The sequence below is a fragment of the Cyclopterus lumpus genome, chromosome 17, assembly GCF_009769545.1.
Source record: "Cyclopterus lumpus isolate fCycLum1 chromosome 17, fCycLum1.pri, whole genome shotgun sequence".
Lineage (NCBI taxonomy): Eukaryota > Metazoa > Chordata > Actinopteri > Perciformes > Cyclopteridae > Cyclopterus > Cyclopterus lumpus.
Genome location: NC_046982.1, coordinates 7,821,763 through 7,836,424, shown reverse-complemented (window position 1 = coordinate 7,836,424; position 14,662 = coordinate 7,821,763). Strand labels below are relative to the sequence as shown.

Sequence of the window (14,662 nt, the reverse complement as noted above, 5' to 3'; positions counted from 1 at the left end):
GTGATCAGGAAACAGGTAAAACCAGAGGCACAGGAGAGCTCGTCAGAGCAGCAAGGGTTGGACGAGAACCCAGCCTCAGAGCGACAACATGGGAAGGGATGGGCAACTCAGAAAGTGACGATATGTTCCTGACTGTATAACAGCTGCTTTTCACCTTTAGCCCAAATCATGTTTGGTGGACATTTGTGGCTAGTGGCAAGATCAAACTTGTTTTGATTGGACCAAAAGAGCATCTTAACCTTTAAACTATTCAGATATATTAAAATTGCTAACTGTTTTTTTTGTTGCCTAACAATGGAGCCATTGACCCCTGAGTCTTGGTTTCTTTAAAATGGGCCTGTACCTCCATGACACCATCCCCTTCCTTCACCACCATTGATGAGACAGTCCAATCACAAACAGGCTATGTGAGGATCGGAAGGTGGAGCTAAGCATTGGAACAGGGTGTGGTCCTGAAACCAGCAAGGTCTGTTGTAGTACCTCAGGGTTTAAATTAACTTGAATGATCTCAGTCCCATAGTTGTCATAGCTGGCCTCTCACATTTGACTAATCTTGCTTCCTTTCCCCATCTCTTACCTGTGAAACGTTCAGCTTCTTTTGGATTGCTTGTAAAAAAAGAAGGAATCAGGGACATTTGAGGAAGGCTTTGAGACTACCACCCACGGAACGGCTCTGCATGTATGTGCTTCACCTCTCACTCATTGATCAGTTTCTCTGGGTTGAGTGCTGCCTGCCTTGGCTGTGCAGCTGCTTTCCTCTCACACAGGAGTGAGTGCCGAGGACTTGTGCTGTGCCGGTGAGTCACTTGTTATCAGCAAGTATTTTAGCAGTTTCAGTGATCTCAGATTTGTTAAAAAAAGGAACATTCATTGTGTTTTTAGTGTCTACTTTAACTCACCGTGGTGTCTTTTGCTAGACAAAAAAAAGCTCTGTTTTACTGCTCGATAATGTGTATCTGGATTAGGACATCAAAACATTACTTCTTTAAAATAAAGTATGCGCTGTAGTGTTACACCCTGGAAATCTCTGATCGGCTCATATCTTGGGGGCTGAGGTTGGCTCCGCTGTATGGGCCAAGTTCTTTGCCTCACCTGTTTGACTTGCTCTGTTAGTCAGCAATGGAGTATTTCATTGTTTCTAGACTGACAGCAGACATCTGATGTTTCACAATCGTCCATGAAACATTAAAAGATTTCTTTTTAAAAATCCAAAGTCCTTGTTTACTTTGTCATTCACTAAATAAAATTAAGCTTTTTCCGTTTTAAAGGAAGTACATTTAGTGTGAAAACGGTGAGCATTTGTTGCTCACATGCTACACTTTCAATCAGGCAGTGGAAGGAGCTCCTGCTTCAGAATAGTTTTTTTTTTATTTTTTTTTTAAGTAAAGGTTCTACATGAGGGCACTCCTGGGTGTTTGATGAGCCTGAGCAGCTGTCTCCTGTTTATTCAGTCAGGTGGACCGGTTGCTTTGTTGCTCACCTGCCCAACCGACCTCTTTCAGCTCTGCTTCATCTCCCCTTTTGTCATTTCTTCATTTTTTTTCCAGTGGTTTTATTGGTAAATGGAACAAGGAGTCACCATGCTGCAAGAAGCTGAACCAAACATTTTAAAATTCCAAAAATTTTTGGACTCGTGGATTGGTAAGTGTCTTTGTCTCTGATACAAATTTACACCTGCTTTGTGAAAATATGAATGAATACCTTGCGCATGATAATAACATAGTGTGTGTATAAAGTTTAAAAACATTTTTTTTTCTTCTTGTCTTTCTTGAAACTATCACTTGAATCTGCCCCAAACTATGTTTAAAGTTAATTTACTGTTGACCCAGACATATCTCTCCGTGTTTGTGCGATATATAATGAGAAATGTGTCTTTGTTCTCCCAAGATGTCCGAGTAAGGGACTACCCACTGATGCAGGAACCCATAAAGATGACCACCATCCTGATAGCCTATGTTATCTTCTCAAAATACATTGGACCTCGCATTATGGCAAACCGTAAGCCCTTCCGTCTCAACACGGCCATGATAATCTACAACCTCAGCATGGTTTTATTGAACGCCTACGTGGTGTACGAGGTAAACAAAATAATTGAAAAATTAGGTTATTTTCTGACTTAAATCCCAATTTCTTCACATACCAGAGTGCTTGTAACGGCTGATGATGTGTGTTTGACATCTACAGTTCCTCGTGGCTGGCTGGGGCACCACTTACACGTGGAGATGTGACCTTGTTGACACGTCAACCAGCCCAATGACTTTCCGGGTAAGTCAGTAAAATGTTCTTAATTTTCCTGGGAGCAGAGGAGCGCTCACTAACTGGGGTGTCATATAAACATACAGTGTATGTCGACTTTGATGTTAGGTCTTACAGGACGTTTCTTCTTTTCACTCCTGCAGATGATTCGAGTGTGTTGGTTGTTTTATTTTTCAAAATTTTTGGAACTCCTTGACACAGTAAGGACATTTTCCTCTCTCCAAACATTTATTTTTCCCACTTTTAATTGTCTGGCGCTTTTTTTTTTTCTTTCTTTCTTTTTTTTGACATATCGTTTGTCCACGCTAACTTGAGCTTGTTCCACTTTTACTTGAGGTGTTCTTTGTGCTGAGGAAGAAGCAAGGCCAGATCACATTTCTCCACGTGTTCCATCACTCCTTCATGCCCTGGACGTGGTGGTGGGGCGTCACCCTGACTCCTGGTGAGGTTTACTCGGTATAACATCCGTGTAAAACGACACAAAACACATGGCTTAACATCTCCTCAAATTACAGATTGACATTACTTTGCGTCCAGTACAAGGCCGAAACGATGAACTGTTCATGCACGAGTGGAATGAAATGCATCATTTCCTGTGTTTGCTTGTTTTCCCCTTTTTCAAGCTGGAGGAATGGGCACCCTCCATGCCATGGTGAATGCAGCCGTCCACGTCGTCATGTACTTCTACTACCTACTCTCTGCTGCTGGACCTCGCTTCCAGAAATACCTTTGGTGGAAGAAATACATGACCGCCATTCAGCTTGTAGGTCCCTTTTTTTTAAACATTTTTAATAAAAAATAGAATAAAAATACAACTTGATTTTCCAATGGATCTGGGTCAGAATGAGATTTTAAATGGCAAATCTGTCTTTTCTCTGCTGTTTCACAGATACAGTTTGTTCTGGTCTCCATTCACGTCAGCCAATACTATTTCATGGAGAAGTGCGACTACCAGGTTCCTATGTGGATCCACCTGATTTGGATGTATGGCGTCTTCTTCTTCCTCCTCTTCTCCAACTTTTGGATTCAGGCCTACATAAGGGGAAAGCGGCTTCCTGCCATGGAGGAAAAGCCCAAACAGAACGGCTCAACCAGTGAAGCTATCTCCGTGGTGGCCAATGGGAAACACCTGGAGAATGGGAATGCGCACCACCATACCAACGGCAAAATCTTCCTGGGAAAAGTAAAGGAAATCTGACTCTCTAGAGCTACCTTGGAAATGTCACGCGTATCTAGCATATTGAAATGGCATCGATTTCGATATGTCACTTCTAAACTACACAATTTCTATATAAATCTACTTTTCTTATGCACACTTGTCGGGATATGTGTTTTGGTGGTGAACGCCGCTTGCCACATTGTGATTGTTAGTCGTTGTGAAAACTATTAACTGTGATAAACATTGTACGGGAATTGGTGCTCATTTTGTCACAGAGTATTCCTCAACTCAGGCTTGACCCACACAAGTCCAATCCACACTACTGGGCTGGCATTGTTGCACCGTTTCCACTGAAGACCAGCACATATATACACAACTTCTATAGACTTTGTCAAAACAAAGCTTTCAATGTAAATGTAAAATATTTAGTTTTCTGTTTTTATTTATCTTTTGAAATAAAACTTGTTTTTAGATAAAGGTCTGTCATTTGGAAAGTAGTTATGTGCACTTTGTAAGAAACATACACCTCAACTTTAAGAATTGTGGAAAAGAAATGTTCTGTATATTACATTATACGTTTCTTTTTTTTTGTGCTAAATTACATAGTGACATTCATTGTTATATTAATCCATTGCGTTTTGGAACACTGGTCTATTTTCAGCTCACTACGTGAAGTGACTAGAAAGTACTTTCCTTTAATTAGAATTGAATCAAGTGTGCTGTTTATGAATATCACTGCAGTATGTATATATTGACCTACCAGTGTTTTTACTGCCGTTCATTACACATGTGCACTGATGACCGTTGAAGGGTGATCTAGTTTTGAAGGACCGCTTTAAAAAAAACTTGTATCTGATTTGCCACAATGAAAAAGCTGTATATTACAATTAAGCCTCAACGTTCACTAGATTAACCTGTTTTTAAATTTTAGAAATAAAATGTTTTGTAACTTGTTTTGCTTTTTAAATGTTTCAAAGTAACATTTTAACAAATATTAAAGTCTTGATAAACAAACTACATCTGGTCAAAGGAAATTACAATCCATGGATAAATCACTTCAAGGATACAAATGTTTAAGTTTCAAAAGTGGGTGAGGCATAAAAGAGCAGGTGTAAATAAGCCTAACGGCTATATAAACACTAGAATATGAAGCAATTGGAACTATAAAGACACAACCTCTTTATACTAGTTTATTTTCTAGAAACGTTGACTCTGGTTAAGCAACAACTCGGACTTAGTGAAACAGTCGGTGTGACCCAGGCAGTTAATTTTGCAGCATAAGTTGCCACAATAACTGAGCTTGAACTATGTTGAATTGACATGAAAACAAATCTAATTGATATTAGTCAGACTAACCCCCTCACCCCCCCAAAAAAAAAAAAAAAAAACCATGGCTCATTTATTAAACTATAACAAGTGTTTAATTGTTATCAAAAAGCCCTCCAGTTTTCACCATGGCAGTATAACTAATAAACTCCAATTGACAGTCAAACCATTTATTCATAACCAGTCCACTGTAGACAATAAATCCCGATAACATAAAAAGCTAAGTGAAGGTTATAAATACACAGCTTAAAAAACCAACACTTAACATGTGAACTTTACTATATTAGCAGACCTGTGTAAACAATAGAGACCAAAAAACCCATTACAGCACCAATTTGAGCAGCACGTTTCCAGTCAACTAAAATACTGGGTAGATATCTTTATTGTAGATTAAATAAAACATTTGAACATAAGCATGGACCAAAGAATCCTCGAAACGAGACAAATTATCTGATTGACTGACTAATGGCACCGCGAGTTGATTTGACCAGCCCCTCTTTGGCCTTCTTTACAGGATCCATCTCAAAGCTCTTCCACAGACGGATAGTCTCGTCCCCAGCAACAGTCGCGACAGTCGAGGCGTCGGGACTCAGAATCAAACTGAGGACTCTGTCCTCGTGGCCTAGAACGCAACATTGAAAGGTTTAGACTAGTAGAAAGCATCAAGGTCACTGGATGTTTGCTTTAAAGGTTAATCGGGAATAAGTACAACATGGTCCAAAAATAAGATTACTTACCATTGAGCTCTGCAACCCTGGTGAGGGCGGGGTACTTCCAGATAACTACATTGTTGTGGGCATATCCATGGGCAGAGACCAACTCCTTATAGTTGGGTGCAAACACCAGTGACGAGACCTGAAAAGAACATTTCCATGTGTGATTTAAGAGACTCATGTCACCTCAAATTGTCAGACATTTGAAACCAATAGACTATTTGTGTGTAGGTACCTGGGACTGAGTGTCAAGTGAACTGATGCAGGAGCCACTGTTTACATTCCAGATGCGGATGTGACGGTCACTGGTGCCACCTCCTGATGCGAGGAGGTTTGGCTGCCACGGACACCAGGCCAAAGCCTAGAGTGACAAGCACATCCAAAAGTAAAGTTTAAAGCGTTAAAAAGTGTGGTAGAAAATGAATGGCACAGAGTACAAATGGTTTATACTAGAAGTAAAACATAAATCTCTACTTGCACATTTGGCAAATTGCTCAACCAAAGGCCGTCTGCTTGTGAAAGTATGAAGCCACTCACCTTTACAGCTCCTTGATGTTCACTCAAGGAGCGGACTGGCTGGCTGCCCTCCTGCACACGGGGCCATACATACACCATGTTGTCATTGCCGCCACTGGCTAGGTATCGCCCATCAGGGGACCACTGCAGCCCGCACACCTCCTGTGTGTGACCAGTGAGTGTGGCGATGTGGTGGTCTGCCACCCTCACATCATGATGGTGAATGTGCCCTGATCTCGAGCCGCTAGGAGGAGGCGCAACATTATATTAGTTAAAAATAAACAATTGGAAATGCAAGTTTGTCCGTAAAAAAAAAATATATATATATATATATATATATATATATATATATATATATATATATATATATATAAATAAAAGTACCTGGAGAGAACATGGTCATTCCAGCTGAGGCTAACAACTCTAGATGTATGGCTGTTCATGCTGCGTAGACGCTTCTGGTTATAGACATCCCACAACTAAAGATAAAAATGTCATTAAAAACTGAATAGGAAGCAGTTCTTTAATTGCCAAATGTCCTTGTGAACTAAAGTGCATGCCCAACAGCAAACACTGACCTGAATTTTGCAGTCACTGGTGCCAATAGCTAGGTAGGTTCCCTCTTTGGTCCAGGACAGGGAGCAGATGTAGTCCTCCTCGCGCTCCAACGTCATGAGAAGAGTGACGTCTCCTTGGGTGGCATCCAACAGGTAAACACTGTTATGAAGCGCGACTGCGAGAATATTGCGACTGCTCCAGTCAAGCAGATTTAAATCTAGAAAAAGAGATCAAATGAATGCGTGCCATGTTTACAGGAGTGCCTTTTCTGCATGAAGTACAAATGACATGTAATAACAAAAAATAATGTGATCAGTGTCTTCCCTAAGGATTGCAGTGATTCTAAAATGGGAACGGTTATGCATACATTGGTAACAGTATTAACATGCATGAATGTTAGAAGGAAAACCTCCCAAGTGTCAAACTTACAGAAATCATTTCGAAGCTCAGGAGCATCCAAGATTCTGTCAGGAGTAGAAGATATGTATCTTGTCTTTTTGACAGAGGCAGGAGTTGCACCTTGACTGTAGAGCACTTTCAAGTTGTTTTGATAACCTGTAAATAAATTTAAAACAATTATATATATATAAAACTTTTTTTTGTATTCATGCAATATTCTGGTCAAGTAACACATTAACAAACATCCTCACCTTCAGGAGCATTCAATGGTTTCCCTCCAAGGTGCAGGATCTTTGCGTCTTCAATGTTGTATCCATTTAGGGCTATCGACCAGGCTTTCTGGCTTTCCTTTAAAAGGACACCAAAAAAAAAAAACCTAGATCAATAAAAGCCTTCCTTAAGTAAAGGATCACAAGAAAATGGATTAAAATAACTTACTGATGTTCCAGTTGCGTTGTTGGTGTCCACAGGCTCATTCTCCTTTGACAGCAGGAAACTTGCCACATCCATTTGTTTGCTGTTTCTGGTTGGAATATAGCGGTCTCCCCCCACCTTAGAGGGTGTGGATTTTTTGTTTTTGCCTAGAATACAAAAAAATAAATCGCCCAAGTGGGTTAACATTTGCACAGGTGCAAGTACAGAGCTTTGCCCAGTCTTACTTTGCATGAATAGACTGGCACACATTACCTGGCGTTTTGCTCGGCGTTTTTGATGAGCCGAGGGACACACCGGCAGACTTGCCAGGCGACAACGCGTTCAAGGACGATGCGCTTGATGAGCTGGCCTTCCTCTGCCACCTCGCCATGGGACCGTTAGTGATGGGCATGTCCAGCTTCAAGATACTGTGGATGTCGTTCTCAAACCCAAACTGCGCCATTTTTGTTTATCCAATTTGTCACACAACCTGTAGTACATCGGGGCAAATTAAAATTAAAAGCGCTCATGCAACAAGTTAACAGGCTGTTTATTAACATGCGAGCAAGTTCCGGGTCTGTTGGCTCGATGGGTGACGCATGCAGGGCTAATGCTAGGACCTCCGAGGTGACGTGAACACAAACTAACGTTCCTGAAGCAGCTGGTACGAGTCCGAACACGCCTTTCCATATGAAAGAGAATTAGGACAAGCGGTCATTTGACACCAGCTAAACGTGTGTGCATTAAATATAACGCCTGCCGTTAAAAAACAGCGAGAGCGAGCTAGCGTGAGCTCAACTGAAGTAGCTAAACGAACACAGGTTAGCATTAACTTCAATGTCATTAACCGCTTTAAAAGTTAATATGACGCCCAAAGCCGAACGCTTAAAACCTCAAAATGAACACAATAAGCCCACCTGGTCAAGAAAACGTGGAATACTCTGGGGCAGCACTGGACTTTCTCTGTCGTCTCCTCCTCAAATTTGAATTTCGTGTTGATGACGGGACACGGTTTAAATACCAGAAGGCGCTACTGCTATTGGTTCGTTCAAGGAGCCCAGGCATTGCTATAGTAACATTTATCAATGCGCTTCTGTGATTGGTGGAGGAAACGTCCTGACGGAGCTCGGCCGCCTCCCCACAAAAGTATATCGCCATCTATCGGCGGAAATATGGTACTGGGATTGTGAATTAGTTGTGTCATGAAAACAATAAAAACAGAGAAGGACTATTTAAATGTAGATGTTTCGGAATAAGATTGAATGAAGGTTGCCTCACTTTAAATGTCAGGTATCAAATGTTTTTTTATTTCATTATTTGTAGTTTGAGACATTGTATTTGAAGGAAAATGACACTAACGTTTGAATCACAAAGGTATATTCAATTCAGTTGTTTTTTAAAAATGTATATGTCACTGAGATTACAGCAGGACGCCTTAAATGTATCCTGGATTATTTGTATATGTTATAGTATAATTTAAAGAAGCATCCAAAAGGTCCAATTAACTTTTAAAATGAAGTTAAATGCCAAACATGAAAATATTATTGTGGAGTTTTCTGATTGGATTGGATCTTTATTAAGTTAGTGATTTTTTTTTAAAACAACAATCTTCTGTTAATAGATGTACTGTAGCCTACATGTATATTCACCAGTCAACCATCAAAATAAATGTTTTGTCAAACATTAAGTAGAATTCAATCAATTCAATCTAAACTATGTTCTTGCCTTGGTAATGCTAAAATCAGAGACGTTATCAATGCAAATTAAGCATTTGTTTCTCTGCTCTTACTGCTCCTATTTATGGGATTCGATTATTGAAGTATTAGTTGGTAATCCCAGCTCATGCATTATGGATGGTGTTCTTGAATGGCAAAATATCAAAACTCCAAACGATACAACTACAGTTGTTTTCTTTTCTCATTATTTTAATCAATACATTTAGAATACTTTAATACATAGAAAATAATACAGACTCTCCGAAGATAAACACTGACATATTGACTGAGTACTGTGTGAATAAACAACCATGTTAAAACAAAGAATCATAAATTGCTGAAAATAAAATTAGATTGAAAGCACTGATTGTGGAAAAAAAAAAAGAAAAGAAAAAGGACTGTTGCTTTTATCTAGAATAGTTTTTTCTGTAGACTTAGAACAATAATGGAAATGAATACCAAATGTTAAACAAACAATCTCTAAACTATTACACAAACTTGAGTCATTTTTTAAATCATTGATGAGGTGGAAAGGAAATATACTACTCTTTTCCCATTGCTATAAGTCATAAGGACCACTTGTGTATATACACATATCTGGTCCAATGTTTATGTTGTCGTCACAATATAAAACACATTTTAAAATAATTTACACTCAGAGTTTGTGTTGATAGTCTATTATTTATTTACCATAAAAGTATCTTTAATCAAACATTGTCTTAAAATGTCACATGAGCAAACACACTGGAGACAGTATCACAAAAAAAATATGTGAACCATAAGGATGGCGTCTCGAACCAAAACCACAACAGTGTGGTCCAACTCTTTGGATAACTGGACCCACTTACAGTGGTCCATTCAGTGTTTAGCAGAGTTCAGCGTCATTGGTCCATCAGTAGCATAACATAGCACTTGATTTCAGCAGACTGGGAGACAATTGTCTAACGTGCATTAGATACTCTACACGCTTGAAATAGAAAGTTGTCATTGTATTAATTTCCAAATACGTTGTTGAATTGAATAGCTTAGTCGAGAAAATATGATCCGTCTGCTTAAATTTATTACTTGTGCAAAAAGAAGCTTGTACATTGCTGCAGGCAGTGAACATGTTTACATTTCTTGGTGCGTATTCAATTAAAAAGTAGATGCAACATGTGATCCATGCATTAAAGTGCATACAATAATGCAGTGTGGAATCCAGACCACACATGTTACATACGGTGGGTGTTGGTGCTGTAGCAAAAGTGTGGTTACATTACATACAACGATACATTCATAGCTGTCCATAATAGGAGGAAGTGGGGAGTAAAAAGCTCAAACGTTCCACAGCTTTGAACTACAAGCTCCTGTAACCGCTGCCCTTTACGTCTGCAGCCGTTTCAGTCATGTCTTTAGGGTAATGTATAATTGAGCCAATAACGCCTGCAAGGAAATCAGAGAGCACAGATTAGGTGGACGTTCATGACCGTGTGGTTTTGAGGTCATCTAGAGGTCGGCTGTAGCTCAGTGGGGAGAGTGGTCATCCCGTAACCACAAGGTACCACATGTCGAAGTGTCCTTGAGCAAGACACTGAACCGCCAGTTGCTCCCCGGGCGGGGGCAGCCCACTGCTCCTTAATAACTAAGGATGGGTCAAATGCAGAGAAGAATTTCCCCACTGGGATCCATAAAGGATATATTATTATTATGTCAATCTCCTCCCTCCCTCCATCCATGTTAACTGAGAAGTCTACCGTGACTAAAGAGGACACATAGGAAGTGTTGTTTTCTTACCTCCAGGGTGCCTGAAACCTATGCAGAGAGTGTGAGAAAGACAAAGCACATGATTATGCTTTATATGTCCCTGTGAGCATGAGACTCCATACCAGAAATTATGTGACAGGAGACGTTTCAAAATGTAGCCGAGTATATGAGTGTATTTATGGGGTGACGGAGGTTTTAAATTAAAGCAGATGTAAAGATTAAATAGCAGCACTATATGCAGCACTTAGCCTTCTACTAAATGTTGCTGCATCATGAAGGCTGCTTTTCAGTGTGTAGCTGTGCTTAAGGGCTATGCAACTTGTTTTATTATTAATCCAAGTGGAAAGTGAAACTCACCCTGCTTTTTGGCGAGGAAGAGGCTGATTATGATGAGTCCTGTAAATGCCAAGAGCGCCAGGATTGGCATCAGAAACGGAGACACAGAAATCCCTGGAACTAGAAAAACAAATGAGATTGTAACCCGACTGGAAATGGAAGTGGACTTCTGCAAACACAGGGACAGTGACACCCAGTCATCTTGTAGCCTATAATGGGCCTCATGTAGAAACTAATTTCCTCTTATTTTTGCTTGTATCCACGATTTGTTGGTATTTTGTTAGTACCGATATATTTCTGGGATTCACCAATGTTTTCTTATTTTTGCTCCTTCTTTAATTATGAGAACATTTTAACAGTTGTACACACATAAGAACAGTACACATATGTTGTCCAACATAAGGAAAGGTTTTGAATTTGAGGAACATTTAAACATTTAAATTTTAAAGTACAAATTTTAACGCGAGATGATAGTTACAAAATGTGCTCTCAAAAGCAAGAAAGAACAACAACCCGACAGCTCCTCTGAAAGCATCAGTTCCCTCATCAGCTTGATGCAACCCTCCTGGAGGTGGGTCCTCTCCGTCTGTGTGCGCTGCTCCTCCCGGTCCCACACCGCTTTGAAAGACAGCGCTTCTGGTCCGTGGGCTGTCCACGTGCCGGTGTGGTCCAGAGTCAGATAGACCTTGCCGTCTAAGAACACGCGGTCGGCCCAGTGCAGCTGAATCCCCTCCCGTATGCATTCACGAGAACGAAGGACAGTGTTGTTTCCTTGGGAGGAAGAATAAAGGCTGTTAACATACATAACATCTGACTCACCATGACACGTGATCTGAAGTGAGGTTTTGATTATGTCCATTTTTATAGCTGTCATTACTAATTTATGATTCATTTCTTACTCATGACTGAAGTCTGAGTGAAACTGATAAGAGTTGGAAGAAATGGATCCGCTGACATGGTTTGGATGATGCTGTCAACTTCCTGGCTTTTGCCAGTAAGAGAGACCCCATTGAGGAGGACCTGCTCCACGACCTGCTGAGCACCCACCACTCTCCACTGCTGGACCTGCACTATGGTGGTATCTAATGAGGGGCAACCAAAATGCACACATTAACAGCAAAACAGTCAAAAGAAGGTAGACTACAAATGTTGCAGGAGGCTTTTAAGTCACCAGAGAAACCAGAGAAGCAAAACAGGCTAAAATGTAACTTGTGCAAAAAATATACTCAAATGTTCGAAAATTAATCCTGCAGGAATATATTTACTTTGCAAACATATAAATGGATTAGAACTCTAAAACAAAAACAATTCATCAGATGAATTGTCCTTTAAAGTATGAATGCTTTCACATAAAGTATTTTCGGTTTTGTTGTGTTGGTGCAAGTGGCACTGGGTCCATTAATCTGCATTTGCAGGGGCATTAAAAGTAGTGTACACTTATGTAATGCCATCTCACACAAAACCTACAAGGAGTAGAAGTTGTGTTTTAACACTATCAGGTGGGGTATACTAAACCTTTAATTTGATCCAATAAAACACCCTAAAGCAATATGGCCTCATAAACAACCAGAGACACTCATCTGACAGTGTCAAAAAAGACTGAGCCCTACATTTATTGCGAGGCTATATTTCATTGTCAAGTACAGTTGTAAACCAAGCGAGAAGCTGAGGAGTAAAAGCTTTAAAAGAAATCAATCTACCAAACTAAACTAATCTACTGTACGTCCGGCTACTCCGGGCGACGGCTAACCGACGTACGTTACAAACCGACGTACGTTACAAACCGACGTACGTTACAAACCGACGTGCGTTACAACCAGTTTGTGGGTTCGCCGCCCGTTTCTTTCAGGTCCGTGTGCGTCGTTGTGACTTCTTGGTGCGACCTGTTAGAGACACGGAAAAGCGACGCAATGCAAAGAGACTCTTACCTACGGGGACCGGGGAGCCCAGAGAGAAGTCGCATGACAGCAGCACCAGCACGCCAAGTAACGTTGAAAGCATTTCTAGCGTTACTTTGTTGACGACTTACAACCCAGCGCGTTAACCGTCTCCAGGGCGGCGGACCACCGTCTCCAGGGTTCTAAATACACGGGCTCGTTTTTAAGCTATCTACGTAGAACCGGCGCACTTATAACAAGAGACCGAACTCTCACAGATACTTGTAGAGGGATACCAGTACGTCTCTCCTCCTCTCATCTCCTTTCCTGCTCATTACGGTTTCTTTTCTTTAAATATGCATTCGTCTCGCTCCTGATTGGCTAATGTCGCTGGCACGTGAGCTGGAAGGTTCTCCGCCAGTTTAACAGGGTGGTGCTCCGGTGAAAGCGGCCGACAGGCGCCTGAAGTCAGAGGGGAGCATCCGAGAACATAACTCATTTCTTCTGATTTTCAGAGGTGTTTAAAGATGTTTTTGTTCTATATTTTTGTAATTCACTAAATGTATCTGATGGTATGGTTAGTGATTAAAATATGCTACACCTCATCATCACAAAACGTTAGGCCGACCATGCTTAACGCCTAATGTACAATGTAATACATGATATGACAAGTACATTTAGCTGACAATACTTCTTCATTTGAGTCATATTTTAAAATGCAAGACTTTTACTTTACTTTGCTACCACCAAAAATCATAGAGGAAAGAGTTAGTACAACAACTTAAAAGTGGAGTTTGATTTTGAAGGAGCTCGGTGCAGTTTCTCATGATCTGCTGCTAGATTTTGTGCTAGACATATTTTGCTCCTTTCGTGACAAATTTCCTCAAGTAAATCTTTTGTGTGGGATAATTGGCCTTTTAGTAATATTCTGCAGGCTGCAGTGAAATAAATGGTGTTTCTGAAACCCGTTGTTCTCTCATGGTTAACAGGTTTAGACCAGTCTAACTGGCCAGACCGTGGTCACTCACTCTGGATTTAGTTGATGTCTCTGGTCACTCACACAATCTTCTTTAGGAGACGAGAAATTTGAGGTTATTTTACATGAATCTGACAGTCAGCAAGTTACGTTTATAGCGTAAGTTCGTGGTAACTGACCAAGTGATGAAGCCATCTCTGTTTCTGAGTTAACAAACAGAGTTTCTGGTCAACATACTGTGTGGGATAGGCCCCTCCACTCTGCAACAGGACAGACACACTTCTGAATGGTTGGACAGTATGACACGTCTACAGGTCTATCTGTGGTACTCAGCTGGTATAGAGAGTTGACTTTACCTGTTTTTTTATTCCTGTATTTCCTCTGACGTGTCATGTTTGAGGTCACTAACGACTTATTTGACCTTTATTGTATCCATTTTTAAATGAAGGCTTATGAATACACTAGTAATTCTATATATTCAGCAATGTATTACATACAGACAAAAAAACACATTAGTTATTAAGTAACTAACTGCGGTGTGCCTTGACAATGATTCTGTGAGATGCACAAATATTTAGCCGATGTTCTAGTTCAAACCGGATCTTTTTAAACTTGTTGGTATCCTGAATGATATATGGTCTGTTGTTTTGATTTGTCTTATAATAAGGCACATT

At 40.4% G+C, this 14,662-nt stretch overlaps 3 protein-coding genes across 3 annotated transcripts; 1 reads left to right on the top strand and 2 right to left on the bottom strand.

The window, feature by feature from the left end:
- Positions 1–492: 492 nt before the first annotated feature.
- elovl1a (ELOVL fatty acid elongase 1a) lies at positions 493–3,882 on the top strand. The gene is made up of 8 exons (XM_034556220.1): positions 493–797; positions 1,548–1,641; positions 1,888–2,078; positions 2,185–2,265; positions 2,400–2,456; positions 2,593–2,698; positions 2,880–3,019; positions 3,146–3,882. Exons 2-8 carry the CDS (start codon positions 1,563–1,565, stop codon positions 3,452–3,454), a joined length of 963 nt encoding a protein of 320 aa, XP_034412111.1. The 5' UTR covers positions 493–797; positions 1,548–1,562; the 3' UTR covers positions 3,455–3,882.
- Positions 3,883–5,075: 1,193 nt separating this feature from the next.
- On the bottom strand, positions 5,076–8,365 carry cdc20 (cell division cycle 20 homolog). Its single transcript, XM_034556219.1, has 11 exons — positions 8,259–8,365; positions 7,615–7,831; positions 7,366–7,508; positions 7,179–7,275; positions 6,958–7,083; positions 6,549–6,745; positions 6,355–6,449; positions 5,992–6,214; positions 5,690–5,815; positions 5,479–5,596; positions 5,076–5,363 (listed from the first exon to the last, which is right to left on the bottom strand). Exons 2-11 carry the CDS (start codon positions 7,802–7,804, stop codon positions 5,188–5,190), a joined length of 1,491 nt encoding a protein of 496 aa, XP_034412110.1. The 5' UTR covers positions 7,805–7,831; positions 8,259–8,365; the 3' UTR covers positions 5,076–5,187.
- A 958-nt stretch (positions 8,366–9,323) lies between these two features.
- On the bottom strand, positions 9,324–13,387 carry LOC117746388. The gene is made up of 6 exons (XM_034555477.1): positions 13,064–13,387; positions 12,035–12,217; positions 11,649–11,906; positions 11,157–11,255; positions 10,830–10,847; positions 9,324–10,478 (listed from the first exon to the last, which is right to left on the bottom strand). Exons 1-6 carry the CDS (start codon positions 13,134–13,136, stop codon positions 10,393–10,395), a joined length of 717 nt encoding a protein of 238 aa, XP_034411368.1. The 5' UTR covers positions 13,137–13,387; the 3' UTR covers positions 9,324–10,392.
- Positions 13,388–14,662: the final 1,275 nt, after the last annotated feature.